The sequence below is a fragment of the Parasteatoda tepidariorum genome, chromosome X1 (assembly GCF_043381705.1).
Source record: "Parasteatoda tepidariorum isolate YZ-2023 chromosome X1, CAS_Ptep_4.0, whole genome shotgun sequence".
NCBI classification, from domain to species: Eukaryota; Metazoa; Arthropoda; class Arachnida; order Araneae; family Theridiidae; genus Parasteatoda; species Parasteatoda tepidariorum.
In genome coordinates, this window is record NC_092214.1 from 14,357,260 (window position 1) to 14,378,552 (window position 21,293).

At 30.5% G+C, this 21,293-nt stretch overlaps 1 protein-coding gene across 6 annotated transcripts in view; it reads right to left on the reverse strand.

Moving 5' to 3' along the window:
- Positions 1 to 14,589: 14,589 nt before the first annotated feature.
- LOC107453001 (Sideroflexin-1-3) overlaps positions 14,590 to 21,293 on the reverse strand; it is a 96,289-nt gene continuing 89,585 nt past the window's right edge. For all 6 annotated transcript variants that reach the window (XM_043052512.2, XM_071187834.1, XM_021147140.3 and 3 more), the window contains one exon: positions 14,590 to 14,803. In XM_043052512.2, the coding sequence (XP_042908446.1) occupies positions 14,707 to 14,803 (97 nt within the window). In that variant the 3' untranslated portion in view covers positions 14,590 to 14,706. The remainder of the gene's footprint in view (positions 14,804 to 21,293) is intronic.

The following is a 21,293-nucleotide window of genomic DNA, read 5'->3' on the forward strand; positions in this document are numbered from 1 at the left end:
ATGTAAGTTAACTTTTAATGACTCAAGCAAGTTAAATGACAAAATCAAACGATATTTAAATTTAGTTTTCAGCTTTAATTGTTCTATATCATTTTGAAATTCTCTGAATAAAAAATTATTTTCAGGTATTTTCATGAAATGTTTGACAATACAGATTTATTTTTTTATAACATAATGCATGATTCATAGAAATTTTTAAAATGGTAAAAAAAAACGGTAAATTTTATGTGTGGAAATAATATTTAGAAATTTAAAATAAAATTATCGTTTGCTTTCTAAAAAATATGACGCCGAGTTTTATATGCCTTAGAATAAATTTTAAAACAAACTTTAATAACTTTACTTAGATAAATTTTTTTAATGTATACACAATGTATGTGTGTATTGTAATTACATATATTTAAATGTACGCATGTATTCATACATTACTTGTAATTATGTACATGCATAAGTTGTATGTACATGCGTACATTGTGCATATAACTATTTTTTGTACATCCATACATTACACGCGCATAAGTATTAGCAAAGTATGTAGTTATACAAGTACATACGTACGTTGTACATAAGTACATATTTTGCGTGTACATGTATCGATGTACATATAAATGTGCATGTATACATGTTCGCACTTTATTTACGCAACTATGTGCATATATTGCACCTTTAAATAACATTCTTACATATTATACGCAAATACGTACAATTTTATATACATACGTACATTGTATATACGTGCTATTATCGTAAATTTATACAATGTATGTACTTAAGTACATAAAAGCATGCAAACGCATAAACATTATTTTCATATACGTTCATACATACATTGTCTATGTATACAAAGATACAAAACATTGCCTTTTTGTACAAACTAACATACATGCGTACATGTATCATAAATGCATAATTATATGTACTAAGCATATGCGCATTGCATTAAGTATATTACAATATAATTATGAATATTGTACGTACAAACAACGTTTGTGCATACATTGTATGTATAGGAATCGCAAATTGTACGTTCATGCGTGCGTACATTCTATGTACATAAAAATATGTAAACACATGAATACTTACATAAAAAATTTGACTATAGTATACAATCGTAATAACTTGTAATCGTATAGTTTGATTACAAGTAATCACAATTACATGTAATCAAATTACATGTAATCATGATTACATGTAATCATATATTTTGATTACTTGTAATCATAATTACTTGTAATCGTTTTTGTTGTGATTACTTGTAATCGCAATTACTTGTAATCATGATTACAAGTAATTGATTACTGTAATCAAAATTGTAATCATGATTACAGCTGTAATCAAAATTTTTTGAAAATTGTAATCATGATTACAAGTAATTGATTACTGTAATCAATATTGTAATCATGATTACAGCTGTAATAAAATTTTTTTGCAAGTTGTAATCACGATTACAAGTAATTGATCACTGTAATCGACTATGTAATCATGATTACAGCTGTAATCAAACTTTGTAATCATGATTACAAGTAATTGATTACTGTAATTGAAAAATGTAATCGATTACATTTTCGCTCTACTCTGATGTAATCAAAAATTTTGATTAATTGCAATCGCGATTACTTGTAATCGTGATTACAAGTAATTGATTACATAGCTGTAATTATCTGTAATCAATTACAGTTGTAATCGATTACTGTAATCGACGGCCAACTCTGACTGTCTCTCATAATCTATAAAATGAGAACGGACTATACTTTCTTTAGAAAAGCACATCTATTTTTTAAGACGGGTTCATATTTTTTACTCAAATTTATAAGCAACAAAAATGTGGTCCAAATCGTGTAACTAGGAAAGCACTCGAGCTTCATATTGCAAATTTTACTTTTTGCACTGTTTCTGATTTTTACACTAAATTTGAAACAATGGAACTGATCTTGAGACTGACGAATAATTTCGAAGATGCTTTATTTAGAAAATGTATAAATTTGTACATATTTACACAAATGACTTTGCTATCTAAAGAAGTGAGGATTGTTTCCTATGTATTTTTTTCTCGTTGAATCGAATGAGACAAAAACACAAATTAATAGACCGGCTAATTCAAAATTTACATTGGACATTGCTATCTAAAGAAGTGAGGCATTGTTTCCTATGTACTTTTTTACGTTGAATCGAGTGAGACAAAACACTAATTAATAGAACGGCTACAATGGTTTTGTGCATACTTTTTTTGACATCTAGTACAATTTTTAAATTGTTATGTATGAGCTATCTGAACATGTTATGTACAGTTTTTGATATAATTTTTTATGCTGAACTGATTCAGATAAAACAAAATTTCATAAGATAAATAATTAAGAAGTTATAAGGTTTTTGTGTAAAATCTTGTATGTGCACTTATATACGCCTAACATGCTACTATACAGACAAGTGCGGTATTGTTTCCTGTTATTTTCTACGCTTACTCCAATGGAAACAAACACAAATATTAATATTTCACAAGTTGCAATGTTTCTAACATTATATATAATATGCTAATATTTCAAAAGTTGCATTGTTTTTTTTTTAAGTAAAAAATAGTATTTTTGAATTTTATTTATTAAAAAGAAATTCCTTATAACTTCAAAGCCACAATCTTAAATTTTATCTTATTCAATTCAGCATGAAAAATTACAACAGAAAATGTACCCTACATGTTCCTCTAGATAGCAATGCAAAAAGTGTACGTAAGTACAAGTCAATAGAAGTATTTTTTATAAATAAAGCTCTTTTAATATTTAAACTACATTCTATTAACACTTGTATAGTCTCATTCAATTCAACGTAAAATACTACATAGAAAAAAATTTATCATTTGTTTAGATAGCAATATACACTACTGGCCATTAAAATTGCTACACCAGGAAGGCTACACACCACGAAATCTAAGTTAGCAGGACGGATAAAGCATGTTGAGGTATGCAATTGAAGCTTATCAGCACGTTCATGCAAAGCAAGCGGTAGTAGCGACACATGCAATGTGCATAAAATAAGAGATTTGAGAATAAGTCTCTCATACAGAAATTGAATTTGAGCGTTGTTCTTGGGTAAAAAAGTTTTCGTTATGCCTCATGTAAGAAGGAAAAATGCCTACCAGCACGTACCTGAGTTTGATCGAGGTTGAATTGTGGCCTACTGGGATTGCGGTTTATCATACCGAAGTATTGCTAGTCGCGTTGGTCGAGATTCCATGACTGTTAGCAGAATATGGAATCGATGGGTTCATGACGGTGATATGGAACGCCGTGCAGGATCTCAACCACCTCCCCCCTCTCTAACAACCGGGAAGACAGACATGTTATCCACATTAAAGAATCGTACAGCTACGTCATGAACCTTGAGTCAACAATTGGGGTCATTTGCAAGACAAGAAGTGTCTGCACGAACAGTTCTACGACGTTTGCACCAGCATGGACTGTCAGCACAGCGACCATGGCATCGGTTACCCTTGAAGCTGCAACACATGCAAGAGTGTCTCCAATGGTGTGATCAACGATGAACACAGGAATGGCATGACGTCGTCTTTTCAGACGAATCCAGGATCTCTATACAGCAGTGTTTCCCATACTTATGACTCTTGTGTACCCTTTCTATATTTTTCGTAACGCTGTGTATCACTAATAAAAAATTAATAGATTTTTTACTATAAAATTCAAAAATTGCACAAAAGTTAATTCACAACTAGCTGTTGACACCATTAATTATTAACTGTTAACTCTGCAAAAAATAGTCAATAGAAAAATACGTAATCGTAAATTTTCATGGCTAGCTTTGCTTTTAAATAAAAAAATTTGAAATTTTCGTTTGTTGCAAGATATTTTGCATAAGAACGCGTACCCTCGCTAAACTGTTCTCGTACCCCTGGGGGTACGCGTACCACACTTTGGGAAATACTGTTATACAGCATCATGATGTGTTTTTCGACATCATGGAGAACGCCCATTGGCAGCTTTCATTCGACATCGTCATGCTGGTCCATCAGCTGGAGTAATGGTATGGGGTTGCCATTGGATACACGTCTCGATCACCTCTTGTTCGCATTGCCGGCACTTTGAACTGCAACCGATACATTTCTGATATATTAGGGCCAGTTGCTCTGCCTTATCTTCGAGATCTCCATAACGCTACGTTTCAGCGGGACAATGCACGACCGTATGTTGCCCGTACTGTCCTGACCTTTCTTGACACAGAACATGTTCACCTGTTGCCCTGGCCAGCACGTTCTCCTGATCTCTCAAAGATTAAAAACGCCTTGTCAATGGTTGCTGAACGACTGGCACGCCACCACTCGTCAGTCATTACGGTCAATGAATTGCAGCATATTCTAGAAGCTGCATGGAATGCTGTATCAGTATATGCTATCCAATTACGTGGAACACTTTTAAGGTACCACTGGTCTACACATTTCTAATTTCATATCATCTCGCATTGTAATAGTGGCTCTAGGATGGGACACCAAATAATCATCACAATAACCTAATGGTCCCACAGTCGTAAAGACAGGGAAGTCAAGCATCACTAGGTCCAGTCTGTAAGCAGGTGGGTGACCACTTTGATCAGCCTACATAAGGGCCGAGGGTGCACGGTATCGGTCCTTGTTCTACAGTAAAGTGCTCGACTTCGCGTGCAGGTCGTCTTGCAACCAAAGCAGGGGAACCCTCTGCAAAGGATGACATGTCCTCGGATCATCCTCAGAGATTCCCAACCCCTCACCGATAGCTCAGTGTGCAGATCTAGTGTGAAGTAAATAAAGTATCTACCTACCAATAACCTACTGAGACCCAAGCTTAAAATAGGGGCAGAAAATGCATTTTTTACTTAAAAAATTTTGAATGAATGTAGCTTAGAAAAAAATAAATGCGGTAAAATGCATAAATGCGGTAAAAAAAAAAAAAAAAATTCTAACAAAATTAATTTAACGAAAATTTTTAAATTATTTTCAATTATTACATAAAAAACATTAACGAAAATTTTTAGCCCTTTTTACTAGGTGTTGGATATTTTATTATTTCTTCATAATTTGGTCATGAAACAAAATTCACAAGAGTCAAATAATAAAATATGCCATAAAACTGTCTGAACCCAATCCAAACTTCTCGATGGTCCCATCAAATCATTTTGATTTGTTTATGTTGGTTTCAGTTCGAATAATGATCGTTCATCTTTGATGTTTACCATCATCCAGCATTTTCCATTATGCGTTCATGGTTTTTGTCACATTTACACTTAGTGTAATGTGACAATTTTATTTCTATTTTTACCTAAGCCTTTAATTTTTCTTTAAACGTTATTCCTTTTTTTCAATTTAGCAATTTTAACTTTCTTGTTGACCTTTCTCATGGTCATTGCGGTCATCGCACTTCCTGTGGGGAAAGTCAACCAACCCTCTATTCACGCCTTTCTTTTCTTCTTTTAATTTTAGGGGGGCTAACTAACCAATCTTCCTTTAAACTTCAAACTCTCCGCCACTAATTGGCCGTAATTTTTCTGGTCTACCCCAGTTAAGGAATTTTTTTAAGACTTTGAAGACATTCTCTTTTTCTCGAGCCTTCCGGCAGGTTACCTTTTTTTCTCCAAAATGCGGACTTCGGTCCGGATCGAGGGATTTCTTTTCACCTTTTTTTTTTCTTAACCTTTATCTTAAATTAAATGCATAACTATAATCAATTTCTGTAAATTTAAAATCAACATTTTATACCTTTAATTTTCTTTAATATTAAAATAAAAGACCTTCTCGAATTTAAGCTTTATTTCCATATTTATTTTAACCTTTAAATTACTCATTCTTTTATAATTTACTTTTATCTATGACGCCTTCTGTTTTTTAATTCTCCCATCACCCATTTCAATAAAATGCCTTTCTTGTGTTGGTAGATGTGGTGAAAGATGTATGTTACTAAATAAAATGATATGTTAACAATTTAATCTTGTGCTGGAGAATTTATTTGCCTCTACTTTCACGATTTATCATGTCCTCCTGTTTGTGTGTGGTGAGTACCTTTTTTTATTGTTAAGGGAATTTGTAATTTTCTGATTGGAAACTGCATCTTACTGTATTAAATCATATATATTGTTTGGATATAGCATGACTTTATCGTTTTTTTTTATCTTTAATCTTAAATTTATTTTAATTTCGCCCTTTTTCCAAATTTGGTGATACCAAATTATCCAATTTGTTCAAACCTCACACTTTGTGACCCTTTGGACCTATTGGGTTATTGTTATCCCACATTAGCATTGTACTACCACTTTCCTTAACGATCAAATTCCCCTTAATTTAATTTAATTACTCTTTTATATATTTCGGCCTTAATTTGTTTGATCACGACATTTCAATCATTTAACCTTTTTAATCATAACTATATCCAGAGATACATCCAATTATGCAACCCATCCATTTTAATAATAATACATAAATAACTTTACTTTATACGCACAATTCAATTTTTTATTTAACTCTTACAGCTTTTGATATGCCCGCAAACTTCCATCAAGGAATGATGGAAAATGATACTTAAATACACTGATGGTTAATCATCAAGAGAAGTTTGATTCTCATGAACCAACAATCTATGATGGTTTCATCTATAAATTTCCATGATGTTTTAATGGGAATTACTGTTGGTTCTCAGGAATCTAGAAAAAAAAATTTTAATGTTAGACCATCATAAATCAGTCTGATTTACTATATTGGAATGATAGTTGTTCATGATCGTTTAAACATCTTTTTTCTAGGATACTATAATGGTGATCCGTGATGGTTCCAATTATGCATTTCTATGATGCTTTAATAATAATTATTGTTGGTTCAGCAGGAATATACCAACAAGAATTTTTTTTTAATATTGGCCCATCATAAATCAGTCCGGATTTCTACATTGGGGTGATGGTGGCTCATGATCGTTCCAGCATTTGATTTCTAGGAAACTATGATGGAAATTTTGGATGATTCAACAAGAGCAAATCATCAAAACAAGTAGCTATTCTTATGTTGGGCCATCAAAAATTAGTCCGAATTCCTACATTGGGGTGATGGGTAATTACCATCAAAAAATGGTTACATATACAGGGTTGCCTATATAAAAACCAAATTATTCAATATTATGACTAAAGTTTTATTAAATGACTTCATTGTAATATACCATGATCCATTTAGTCGAGTTGGCGGCCAATATAATAATCTTTAAATAAACGTTCTTCATATGAAAAAAAATATTTTTATATAAAAAAATTTGTGCATTTGAAGAAAATTAAATACTTTCAAATGCTAGAATTAATGAAGAAAAAAATTTTTTTTTTTAAAAAAACNATATATATATATATATATATATAAAGTGATTACTAAAATTCGAAATTCCCGCATCATAGTATCGTATTAAAAATTGAGTTCTTCAATATCATGCAGAGTTTCATAGCAATAACTGTTGAAAAGACGATTGAGAAACAAAATAGATTCACAATGGTATCTGTGCAAATTGAGCGCATTAAAAAGTGATGACTCAAATTTGCAATTCAATATTTTGTTAATTTTAACAACAAAAAAAAAAATCATTATGTTCAGAAGCTACCGCGGGCCGCAGGTTATCAACCCAATTTATGCTAGAAAAAACATTGCTAGCACAGAAAAGTCTCCCAATAGTCTCCTTTTCCTGAAAATAGTTGCTTTTATAACCTTTTCAGGCAAAAAAAAAAAATAGCCATAGTTGTCAACCTCACACCTGTGTTTGACATCCTCCCTCCCAATCGCTGAAAATAAGTGTCAACTAAAAAAAAAAGTAGGCAGGGCATAGAGGTTAGTGTATGACTATGGTCACTTGACGTGCCAATGACCATGTATAAATTGCGCCAAAGTGGGAATCGCAACTTGTCGGCACATAACGTAAAAACATACCCTTTTTCTCTTAAACGAATTGAGTATTGAGTGCGCTTACTCGCGAAATCGAAACTGCGAAATAATGGAGAAAAAATTGAGATGTGGAGAGACTGTAATGTGGGGATTGTCCCTGTTGCAGATTCACTTACATTTTGGCAAAGAAATTTTTTTAATTACTAAAAACAAGAAGACAAAAAACAAAATTGTGCTTTATTACTTTTAACAATAACAAAAAGTATAGTAAAATAATTCTAAAGTTTTAAATGCAGTTATTAAAATAACAGATTCCAAACCAGCAAATTTAATTAAATGTTCTAAGAAGCAACTTTTGATTATAAAATTAATTCATTTTTACGATGTTTTAAATATTAAATTCCAATTTTTTTGGATGTGAAATAACATTTTTAAATGAAATATTTTATACTTCAAAAAATTTATGACCATAACTTAAATAAAACATTGGTGTTTCAAATTAATTATAATTAGAAATAGTATTTTATTTTAAGCAATTTACTTATTATAAAATGAAGAAAAAATAAGAACTAAAAAAATGAAAACTTAATTTAGTTTTCGTGCGTGTACTTCGCATGTTAGGAACTCCATGTAGGGAACTATGATAACTTCACTTTTGCGATCATATTGAAACAAAACAAAGTTTAGAGTTAAAACAAAGTTTAAAAAAAAAAAAATTGCGTTTTGCGAAAATAATTTTTTTTAATAGATGGTAATTACCAGTTTGTTCGATCTGCTAGTCTTGTAAAAAGCTTGTACTTCATCAACTAAACATATGACATTATAAATGGCTGTTAACATTTCTTTCCGGAAATAGTCTTTATTGGTCAATCGACACATTCATAAACTTCAACTACGTAGTTTAAAAATTTTAAATAAGTGTAAAGAAACAGAAATTCTCGGGCCGCAGTAACTAACTATGCGAAAACTTATATTTTTATTAAGTTCTCTTTGTATTGCATTTAGAGTATTTTAGACAATTATGAAATATAGTCGAAGAGGAATTTTTTGTCTCCGGGAAGTCATTCCTTGATGGTTATGTGGAATTTTTCAGACAGCTGAACCTGGAATTATCTTCTAATTTTTCTAAAATACTTTCTTCTCTTAAGTAATATTTTAAGATTTTATATTTTTGCACTTGAACATATATTCAAGGCATATGCCTGACTGACAAATATGTTATGTAGAAAAACTATTTAAAGTTTCTTAAACCTTGAAGAAGAAAAACAAATATTTTTAAAGTAACCAATAAAAGATACATAATAATGAAAATATCTCATATATAATGTAACATTTTTTATACATCTTTCTTCAGTTATTTTTCAATGCTAAAATTTTGAGGAACCTTTTTTTTTTTAAATACTTTCATACGGTGAAGCCTATTATGAATTTTGAAAAGCTTTCTTCTCAAGAGTTATACATCCATTTATGATATTTACAGGGTTGCCACAGAACAAAATAGTTGCTTTTAGTAGCCTAAAACATGAAAATAGTTGCCTAAATACGAACAAAAATATGACTAAAATTTTGCTAATGACTTAATTGTCATATACCATGATCCATTCAGTCAATTTGGTGGCAAATATGATAATTTTTATATAAACGTAGTAAAAGTTTATATATACTATATATGGGCGATTCTCACGAAATATGACAATTCACTATCCCTTTGCTCCAAGATCTAATACTATAATACTAAAAGAACACTAGCATTGACCGTTTTGTATAGTTAAAAAATTTAATTGAATATCAAAATGTCATTTTCCTGGCATGTCCCAAACAATGTTTCCAATAATAACCAGCTTCAAAATTTCCCATAAATTTTTCAATATCTAATTTTTTTTTTATCTCAACCTTTGTAAGCATTTCTAGAATATACGCAGAGGGTATTATTTACAAAAAATTCGTTAAAATAATTTTTTTCTGTTAATAATCTGCTCGTCCCAAGAAAATCTGTCATTTTCCTGGCTACTTTTATTTAGTGGTTTATAACCAAAATAGATAGAGTCAGCAATAAATATCTTACGTAAATAGATCGATTAGATACCCTCCTATATGAACATGTCTTGTTGCATGAATAAAGAACCAATTTTTCTGGGTCAAAATCTATTTCAAAAATCTTTCAGGGTGAGTAGGTTTTTGTGTTGTCATTTTCCTGGCTTCTTGAAATCATTAATAATATAAACTACATAAATTTATCAGAGTTATTTTAAGAAATCCTGTTGTTTTCTGCAGAATATAAACGTCTTAAGTCAAAATATAAAATTAAAATTATATGCTATAAAACGGCGAATTTGTCATTATCCTGGCTGTCATTTTCCTGGCTTATGAATGCCAGGACATTGAAGTGTTACCAGAATTTTTTTTTAACTGCTAATACTGTAAGGAAGGAAAGCAAATATTAATCTAATACCAAGTTTATGTATGAATGTAAGTAATATGCTTGGATGCAATCAAAGTTATTTACTTATTGATTTACTGTTTTTTATACTTCTAAGCTAATATGTCATTTTCCTGGCATTCAAGATTTGGCGAATTTCTATTTTATTTTTTTTCTCGAGCAAATGTCAATAAACTACACTGCTGTCTGTAAGATATTAATAAGTGTAACTAAAGAAGTATAAAAAAAAAAATTTTAGATCATTTTGAAGACTTTAAATTTGAAGAAATGTTTTGGTCCCAATTGTCATGTTTAAAAAGAATCACCCATATATAAGAAAAGTGATTACTCAAATTCGAAATTCACGCATCGTAATACCATATTAAAATTTTTTTTTTTTTTTTTTTTTTTTTTTNAAAAATCATGCGGAATTTCGTAGCAATAATCATTGAAAAGGCGATCGAGAAATGAAATAGACTCACTATGGAGTCTGTGCAGATTGAACGAATTAAAAAGTGAAGACTCAAATTTGCAATTCAAATTTTTTTAAGGAAAAAAGAAAGTTTAGTGTGTTCAGAAACTATCTTGTGGGGTGCAGATTTTCCAGACAATTTATGCTTAAGGAAAAAAAAAGAAGAAAAAAAAACATCGCTAGGAGTACAGAAAAGTCTCCCAATTGTCTCCTTTTCCTGAAAATAGTTGCTTTTTTAGCCTTTTCAGGCAAAAAAAATTGCCCTAGTCGAGTCGCCTCATGCCAAAAATAGTTGCATTTTAGTCTCCTGTGGCAACCCTGTATTTATTTAATTTATATGGCGTGGGGATTGTCCCTGATACTGATGTATTAGATATTACATACTGATGCATCAGAATTCTTTTTTATTACTCAAAAATAAATTTTCAATCACAAATTTTCAGTTCTATGTGTAACAAAGATGCGAAATATTTATTAAAAGCATCATTTTGGAATATTCTTTGTTTGTTTAGACTTAGTGAATTAGAATCAAATCTTATGCTCTTTAAAATCGCTCATTTGCTATTTTTTTTTCGGTCCGCATATTAATTGCTAAAAAAGTGTCTATAAAATTAGTTTTTTTTTATAATTTTTTCATATTTTTACAAGATTTAAAGAAATTATATTGCTTAACACATTCATTAAAGTTAAAATAATTTTAATAGTATAAATTTAAATTTAAGATGAAAATTTTAAATTTCCATAAAGCCCCCAAAGACTGAAAATGTTAATACAATAATGTAATATAATAGTCCCTAGTAAAAAAATAATAAAAATGGTTAGAACACTTCATCCTTATTTAAAAAGTGCTTGCTTACAGTTCTATTTGATCAAGAAAAGAGTCTATAGCACGTACTTTAATGTTTAAATAATCACCAAATATTAAAACTATATGCAGTTTCAATATCGATACTGTGGAAATAAGTGTCTGACTGACTATTGAAAGGTATATACATATGTACCGGAGAAATTTACTTGATAGCAGTAAATTTTGACTATGAGTTAGCCGCGAGAAATAGCATCAAGGCAAGTGATGTTAAGTGTAGTTAATCTATAGGAATTCCACACCAGGCTCGCACCGGCTACAGTAAAATATCCTCAGTGGTAGAGGATAATGGGTTAGAGTTCTCTTGCCGTCAGATTAACTGTGGGAGGTTTACTACTCCATATAACAAAAATGAGGGTTTCTTTCATTAAAAAGTTTTCCACGAAAGCTAGTTTGATACAGGAACTCTTTCGTTTTGTGTTGGGCTCAAAATTACTAGGTTACGGAGTTGAATATTAGCAGGCGTAAACCGAAAATTGGGTCGGCTGACGACAGTTATAAAATAAGTTATGTTTAGATTAAAGTAAAAGCAAAAACAATTCTGCTACATTTAACTTACCCATAATGAGGCAACCACCTCGTTATTTCCCCTCGATTCATAAATATCCCTAAGAATGTCACATACCTGGTTCTTCCACTAAGCTCTTCAATAGGGTCAGTATTCGCGTTTCAGATTTGTGCATGATTTTGCAGTGCTGTTCAGTACTGATTGTTTTTTTTTTAAATTTTTAATTCACCTCGTACGAAGAACGGGGATTCAGCATAATTTAAGTAGTACAATTTTCTTAATTCAGGAAAAGGAAATTTGAGTAATAAATTGCTTTTGTTTTTTTAAGATATTAAATTTGGTTATAATGTATGCATTAAAAACATCGGGATTTCAAAAAGCGTGGACACGATCGAAAAGTCATTTAGATGAACTATAATAAACTGTACACAAATAAAGAGCTTTATTAATAGCTCAAATTCACGTATCCTTATTTTTTCGAAATAAAAATATTGCGATTTTTAAAACTTCGTTCGTCAGAAATTTGTTGTGATAACCACCGAAAAACGCGATCACAAGATTACATTGATTTTAGAATTGGCTTATTAAAAATGCGCAATTCGAAATTTCAAATACTTTTTGTACTTCCCCCCCAAAATTACAATTTTCTTACTGTATTCTGGTCCTGCCCTGGGCCGCAAATTGGGCACCCCTATCATAGGGTATCATTTTTGGATCATACGCCCCCCCCCCTCCGAGGGGGTTGAGGGTTTATGGTTTACACCACTGTCTAAAACCCTCAGATCAAGAGGTATTCAGTGTGTAGTTTTTTTTTAGATTGGGCACTGTACATCAAACTTTAAGATTAATTTGATTAAAAACTTGAATAACCATAATTTTTAAAATTTATCACTTCAATTTAGCTATGTCATTTTACATAATTAGAGATGATGGTTTTTAAAAATAATAATATTAGAAGAGGTAATCATCTATAATAAGTGTTTTCATAAAATTAATTAAAAATCACTAGTAAGAAAAGTAAAATAAGGTTTAAAAAATAAAAATGTTGACATGTAAATGTATCACATATTTAAAAACTAGATTTTAATTTTGAGATTACAAATATATATATACATATATATATATATAAAATACGAATTCACTTTAAAAAACAAATATGTTTTTAAAAATATATAGTAAGTAATGTTTTAAAAATAAATACATTTTTCAAAAAATAACAATATTAAAAATTGAATCTTCCTTAAAAAAAATAATATTTTTGAAAATAAGAATTTCCTTTAAAAATGAGTAATAAATTAAAAAACTTAATAAGATTTTCGAAAATAAGAATATGCAGTTTCAAACATCCTAAGTGTATGATCTTGTTATCTCTTTTTTCTAAAAATCTTCCACCATTCTAAGTTGGATGGTTTGTAACTAAAAATTTGCTGAAAAGATTGCAAGTGAACCTATCAAATATTAGGAGTCTTCATTTCTCTACATTTTGTTCCATATATTTCATTGTCAATAAACCCTTGGTGATAAGTCACGCCAAGCTAGTTCACCAGCTAAGAACTTAGGAATTATAAGAGTCTTTGACTCGAGGGGGAGGGCAAGTGAAAACCGGACCCAAGGATGAAACAACTGTGACAGCCAAAAAATATAATGATTCAGGATGGTTACCATCAAGATGATATCGGTCCATCAATGGAAAACCATAAAAAATTTTGACTTGGGAATAGACTAACATTAAAACAAACAATGTGATGAAGTTCCCAAGCCTTCCATTCCAACCACTTTCCTGACACAAAAGTGATATATATTCATAATGTTTATGATTGATTACAACGCTCTCTATTTGTGATGCAGAAATTTGTAACCATCTATTAGACGTTTTATTATCTCTCTTTCTCTGTTAAAATCTACCTCTGCATTATGATTTCAACTAGTCATTGTACTGATTTGACTAATTTGATAATCTGTTCTCATTTTTCCAAACAAAAATTGCTCCAAATTTCATACAAGATTTGACTTTCGTGCCATTTGGCTAATTAATGTTAATAAAATGAAAAAGACAATTGAGGAGAATTAAAATGACTCATCGTTTTTTTTTTTTACAAAAATAAAAACACATTGAGTTTCCTGTTCATGTAATTTCCAGTTTTGGTGATCAAAATTGGTTGCAGTTTTTTTTTCTTCTTTGATTTTTTGCTTTTAAAAAAATATGAGCTGAAGAAAAAGTTCCTTGTTAGATGATAATCATCCAATCAGATTTTGTTAAAACAACTTAGTGTTTCTAAAAGATTAACTTCATAAATAAAATGTAACGCAAGACAGTAACAGGAGAATCCTTCAATGAATTAATAGCAAAAGACATTACTTTTCATGAAATTCAAATATAACACAGGATTACAACAGGAATAATTTTACATGTATAATTAATTTTAATCACCATTCAAGTGTATTCATTTATCACATAATATTTTTATTAGGAACTATGGAAAATATAAATTTATAAAATACAAAGAAATACAACAGTTTCGTTTTTAGACTATAAATGCAATATATTTCGAAGAACACATTAAAGACCTTTGTTGTAGTATAAACATTTATCTTCCAATTTCAATTTATTCAGAGATTCACGAATTTCTGGCTCTAATGAGTCAACATTAATGGAGCTGTAACAAATAATAAAATAAAAAAATTAATAAACAATGAAATGAGAAACTGAAGTTAATATGATTTATTTTTCATCTGTAATTCTATAACTATGGAGACTTACCAAAAGTAACGTATCCAAATACTTAATGAAAAGTTACCAAATTTTATCAGCTATAACAATCAGAATTTGTTTGTTATATACCTTGTCACATAAGCGAGATCAGTAGTAAAGAGGAAATAAATTACAAATTATGAATTAAACTAAATTACAAATTAGGAAAAATTTGCAAATATTGTTAGTATTTGTTTCAACAAATTCCATGTAATCAAATGTAAGAAACAGTTTTTTTTTAAAATTCAGAACAAATTAATAATTGAACAGCAACTAGTAAATTGAACAATCAAACCAGTTTGACATATTAGTTTTTTTCTTAAATATTTATTTAAGTTAAAAATAAAGAGAAAACATAAAAAATATAAAAGGTTAATGAAAAAAGAAGAAAAAAAAATTTGTTAAAATAAAATATTTAAAAAAAATATTAAAAAGCAGAAAAATGAAAGATGTAATCTCTTCATCAGTTCACACGATTACATCTGCAAAAAGGAGAGCTTTCTAATATTGCATCAATATAGCCAAAGCAAAATAAATCAAAACAATTGCGTGTTTGTGAATATACTTGAGTGAGCCAATGAAGAGATTATATGCTTTTATTTTTTTTTCAAGCTTTTTAAATTTTCTTAAAATATTTTATTTTAATAATTTTTTCTTCTTCTTTTTTCATTATTCTTAAATATTTTCCATGTTTTCTCTATCTTTTTAACGTATTTTATGAGTTCTATATACACTGGTAGACAAAATTAAGAGATAGAAAGCATTTTCGCACATTTCTCTAAAAATACTGCACAAAACCTGGACAGTTGATTGCCATATATGGTCACTGTAGCGCTATTGGCCCTGAGATAAGTCAACGTATTCTTGTGGGCGTTGCTAAGCCAGCAGGAGGCATAAAAGTCCGCATCGAGCTGTTCTTCTCATTCCACACTTCAACACAGTCACAGATTTTAGTGCATTTTTTGAATAATCTTGTTTCTTGCTGGTTTTTAGGTGAAATAAGTGAACATCATCGTTTAGACGAAGGCATGAGGAGGAGAATTGTGGGTAGACTTGAGGCAGGCCAGTCCCAAGCTCAGATTGCTAGGGAATTGGATATAACACCAAGCGTCATTTCCAATTTGTGGAGTAATTTAAAACTAGTGGGACAGTATCTTGACGACCAGGACAAGGTCGTCCGAGGGCTACAACAGCTAATGAAGGCCAGGAACATCAATTTCGAGTAAGACAGTTTCCAGGAAACTCCATGAAAGAGGACTGTATGCCAGGAAGCCCGTTATTTGCATCCCACTCACTCCCTCCCACAAAAGAGCGCATGCAGAATGGTGCAGACAACATCAGAATTGGACACAGCTTCAATGGGCTAATGTTCTCTTCACCGATGAGTCCAGATTCAGTTTACAACCCGATTCTGGACGGTTATTGACATGGAGGGAACCTGGAACCAACCCAGCAGCATTATCGAAAGGGACCATTATGCAGGGATCATGCAAGATACCCATACACCGCTCCATGTGTTTGACAATGGTTCCGTGATTGCCCAGAGATACAGGCAGGAGGTCCTAGAGCCCTATGTGCGTCTTTTTAGAGGCGCTGTTGGCCCTGGATTCATTTTTATGGACGACAATGCGCGACCCCATAGGGTTCTCATGGTTGATGAGTATCTGGAAAGCGAGGATATTCAACGAATGGATTGGACAGCCAAATCCCCAGACCTGAATCCTATTGAACATGCTTGGGATGCTTTTGGGAGAGCTATTGTGATGCACCAACCTCCCCCCAGAACCATTCTGGAGTTAAAAATTGCTCTGGTGGAAGAATGAGAGGGTCTTCCACAGGTCCTCCTTAATTCCCTTATTAACAGCATGCATACTCGTTGTGCATGCTGTCTGTCTGTCTGTCAGGGGTGACCATACACCATACTAGAGGTAACACACACTGTACAAGCTTCACTTTTATTGTCATCTTTTATCCTTAAGTTCAGACTACATTGGATTTATTGGCAATAGGTCTTGCCAGTGAATGGCACTTTCATTTTTGTTTTGCATACTTTATTNGATTAAGAAACCTTGTTTCATTTATTTATATTCAGTATTTTTTGAGATATTTGGGAAAATGTCTTCCATCTCTTAGTTTTGTCCACCAGTGTACTTGCAGCTTTGCAAAATTGCTTGAAACATAAAATTAAAGATTGTCTGACAATTAAAATATTTAGATTATATTTAAAAAAAATTATACTCAAACATTTCTGTGATCAACATGTTGAAAAGGATAATTTTAGTAATACATGCTTGAATGCATTTAAGTTTTTAAAAACTCTTTTTGTTTTATGTGCTCCTTTTGTTTTCAGAAAATCAAAAAAATCTTTTTATGTCATTCAAACTAAGCAAAAATAAAAGTAAGTCTTGAAAGATCTGAAAACAGGCAAATGCACAGTTTTGAAAGTTATAAAGCACTCTCAATTTCATTAAGTAAAGCCTTTCTTTCCTACCTTTTAGCCCCACCCCCGCCAACCCCTTAATCTTTTAAAAAGTGTTTAATGCTCTATCTTTTAAAGTCTGTTAAGAACAAAAATCCACAAAACAAAATTATTTTGTTAAATCCAATAAAACAAAGGAAGATGCCTTTTAAAAGGATAGCATACTAACAAAGGGAGAAACTTTTCTAATTTGCAAAGTTTTTTTTCTAATTAATTTTTTAAACAATGTGAAAGCATTTACATATTAATTTTCCTCTTATTCTTTATTGTTTAGGTTCGGAAAAAAAGTACGACCTTTTATATAAATATATTTTTCCTTTTTATAATTATATGTTAGGAGAGCACACAGTTCAAAACAAATAATTCATAAGTAATTTACAGCTCTGCCAGTATGAGCCCTATCATTTTGAAGGGAAAACATGATTTAACCCAATTTTTCTTCTTCTAGGGATATATAGGTTGACGTAGTTAAGACACATTTTCACGAAAGAAAAATATAAATTTTTTGTATTGTCAGTACTGTTTTACTTTGAATTTTCATGCAAAGCATTTGATAATCTTCATTGCAACACTAGCTTTTTCATAAAACTCATATGTAGCAATTCATATGGTTTCTCAGAAAAATGAGCAAGATTTTTTTTTTCTGAAAAAGAGAAAATTTTCTAGAAGGAATCAGTGGGACAAGAATATTCAGTAATTACACTAGAAAATCGTAAAATTTTTATAAGATATTTTCTTCTACAAAAGTATTTCATTTTTATCCAAACTATTATTGATGAACTTGTGGTTTCAACCCAGTTACTTCATACTTAAAGTGATCATAAGTATAAAACTAATTATTACTCTTCGGTTAAATAATATTTAGAAAAATTTAGTTTTCAAATCAAAATTTATCATTTTTGTTCTTCTTTTCGCTACTTTGTTAAGAATATGTTATAAAGGGAAAATATTTTTTTAAAAAAAAATACATTCTCCCTATAAATATAAAAAGTTTATTTTATTAGATTAGTGACTAATACAGTGTAACGTCCCATATCCAGACGTCCCTTTCCCGGACACTTTTTAACAATCAAAAAATCAAACATCTCTCCATCATCCCCTTTCCCTAAAAAAAAAAAAAAAGAAGTCTTTTGACACATTTTCTCTTTTCCGCATCGAACCCATAAATCACCAGAAAGGGGAAGTGAAGATCTACCAAGACCATTGAGCGACCGTTAGTGACGCTCCTCCCTTGGAATGTAGGAAAAAGAGGGATATTTGTTTTCAAAAGATCGCAACTGAGTCCCCCCCCCTCCTTTCCCATGCAGGTGGCTAGTAAAAGAGGCATTTCCTGGAACCTTTTTATTGAAAGAATAAATACTGTGAAAAAGGGTAAACGGGGCAAGCGTTAAGGTGGAGGGGGAGTCAAAATAGAAAATTTGAATAGGTCTAAAAGGATATACGTCCTTGACTTCCCCATACCATGCAATATTTAGGAGGCGGGGGGAAAAGGGGGCAACATTCTCTCTTTAGCAGATTCTTTCAGTCATAGAAGAAAAAATAAAGAGAACCCGATCAGCGTGCCCCGCCTTTATGCTTGATTGATAGCCAATGATTGGAGAGAAAACAATAATTTGTTACTTCCCCACCCTCAACATAAATGATCTCTTCTTTACACTTATTTTCCTTCACAAATAAGGAGGAAATGCATTTTTCTCCTCCACCTATCCACTTTAATGAATGACGGGAATTTCCCTTTCTTGCTTGAATCATTCTAGTTAAAAATGGCGGATTATTATTTTCATATGTCAATTTTTTTTCGTTTTCTATATTTTAAGGAATAATATTTTTTTTCGTTTTCTATATTTTAAGGAATAATGTTTTTTTTCTAATATTTCATATTTTATTGATTAGATATTCTATTACTAAAGCATTATTCCCCTTAAAAAAAAATTTATTTATTTTTTGCGTCTTAGATTTAGATCATTTTAAGCTTTGTTCCAGAATGACATGAATTTCCCCTTCCTGCTTGAATCGTTCTAGTTCAAAATGGCGGATTAATATTTTCATAACTGTTAAATTTTTTTCGTTTTCCATATTTTCAGCAATATTTTTTTTCTAACATTTCATATTTTATAGATTAGATATTCTAATGCTAAAACATTGCTCCCCTTAAAAATAACATTTATTTATTTTTTGCTTCTTAGATTCAGATCGTTTATTAAATCATTTTAAGCTTTGTTTACCTTGGGGGTCTATTATACGGAAAAATCTATTATACAGACTTCTGGAAGTCCCACCAATTCCGGATACGCGACTTTACACTGTATTGATTTTACTTTTTAAAATTTTCAAATAATTAATTACCCTTGTTTCTTTATTCGTATTTCTCGGTATGTAATGAGCAAATCATACTAAATAAATTTAATTTTAAATTAACATAAAAGTAATTAATTTACACTTTCCTTAAATAATATCAACTATTGTAATTATTATTCTTGATTATGCTTGCTATTAAAGAGATTTTTTGTTAACAGTCCTTAGTTATTAGATTTTAATGATTTGTGTCATTTATTTCAGCTTATTTTTCTGTTCATTTTTTTTTGTACAAAATACTCCCATCTTTGAAAAATCAGATTGTTTTCATACTCGTGTCTTTCAAAAAGTAATTTAATATTTTTGGTAGTGAATATTCAAATAATTTAAAATCATGAAACTAGTGATGTTATTTCTATTTTGGATAGTTTTGAATTTTATTTATTGTGAAATTGCTGTACATTTCTCAGTTTTTCTTTGTCCATTTGAAACAAAATTCAAAATCACAAAACTGATCTTGTAGAGCAGAACTAAAATGCTACCAATAATAAAATTAGATAAAAAGTAATTATGAAATTCAAAATCTAAATTTTTAAATCTCATAGCCTTTACTCTTCCTCACAAGTAAATATATTCAAATTAAGGATATGGGTGGAGTTTTGTACACTAGGTTTTTGTGGTATTTTGAAGCCATTTAGCTCACAATGTGATCATTGTGTTTTGAGACTCTCTAGAGTAGTATTTCTTTCATATGTGTATTGGTTACCCGATTTATTATTTGTGCTTGAAAAAGAAATCGTCATTTGAAAAAAGAATTGTTATAAAACACTTTTTACCTTGTTAACTTTGAAATTTAAACCTAAATGATAATTTGTAAAATGAACTTAGTCTCGCTGCTCGAACAATATGATAACACTAACTAATGATAGTACACGGCTTGCATCAAGAACAAACAGTAATAAACAAGTAAAAAGAGGCCAAATCAGGACTGCAAAAAGTTCTTTCTAAATCTAGCAACCATGTCACCATTTTAACAATCTAAATGACTAAAAAGAAATTTATCTTCAAACTCACCAGAATTACTTAATTTCATTAATATCTTACGAAATACAGCAGATTTGAGGTGAGAAATTATATAATTTATTTTTTATTAAAAACAAAATTATCTGTTTGAAAATATTGCCTCGCAGAATGAGCTGTGGTAAGCAGCTGTATACTCTTTAATTGGAAGTACAGCAGGTCAAGAGCTCGAGATTGTAGTTGTTTATATTTATATTGAAAACACCATATAGGTACATGAAATATCTACTTTCATGTAGCTACTAATTTCATCAAACTGCTTTCATGAAACTACTAATTTCCTTGATCAACTTTCATGAAACATTCATATTCTATGTTTATGAGAAATATGAACTTTATGATAGTTTCATTTTTTACATAGTTTTTTTAAATTGTTTAACGGACATATAGATTTATTAGGCATATGAAGATGGTATTGTCACAAATTTATTTTAACGTTTAATACAAATAAATGTTAATAATACAGTTACTCAATCTTAAGAGCCCCTCAGAGATTATCACAAATGAAATAACAAAGGGGTGATGTTTTCGATAGGCATTT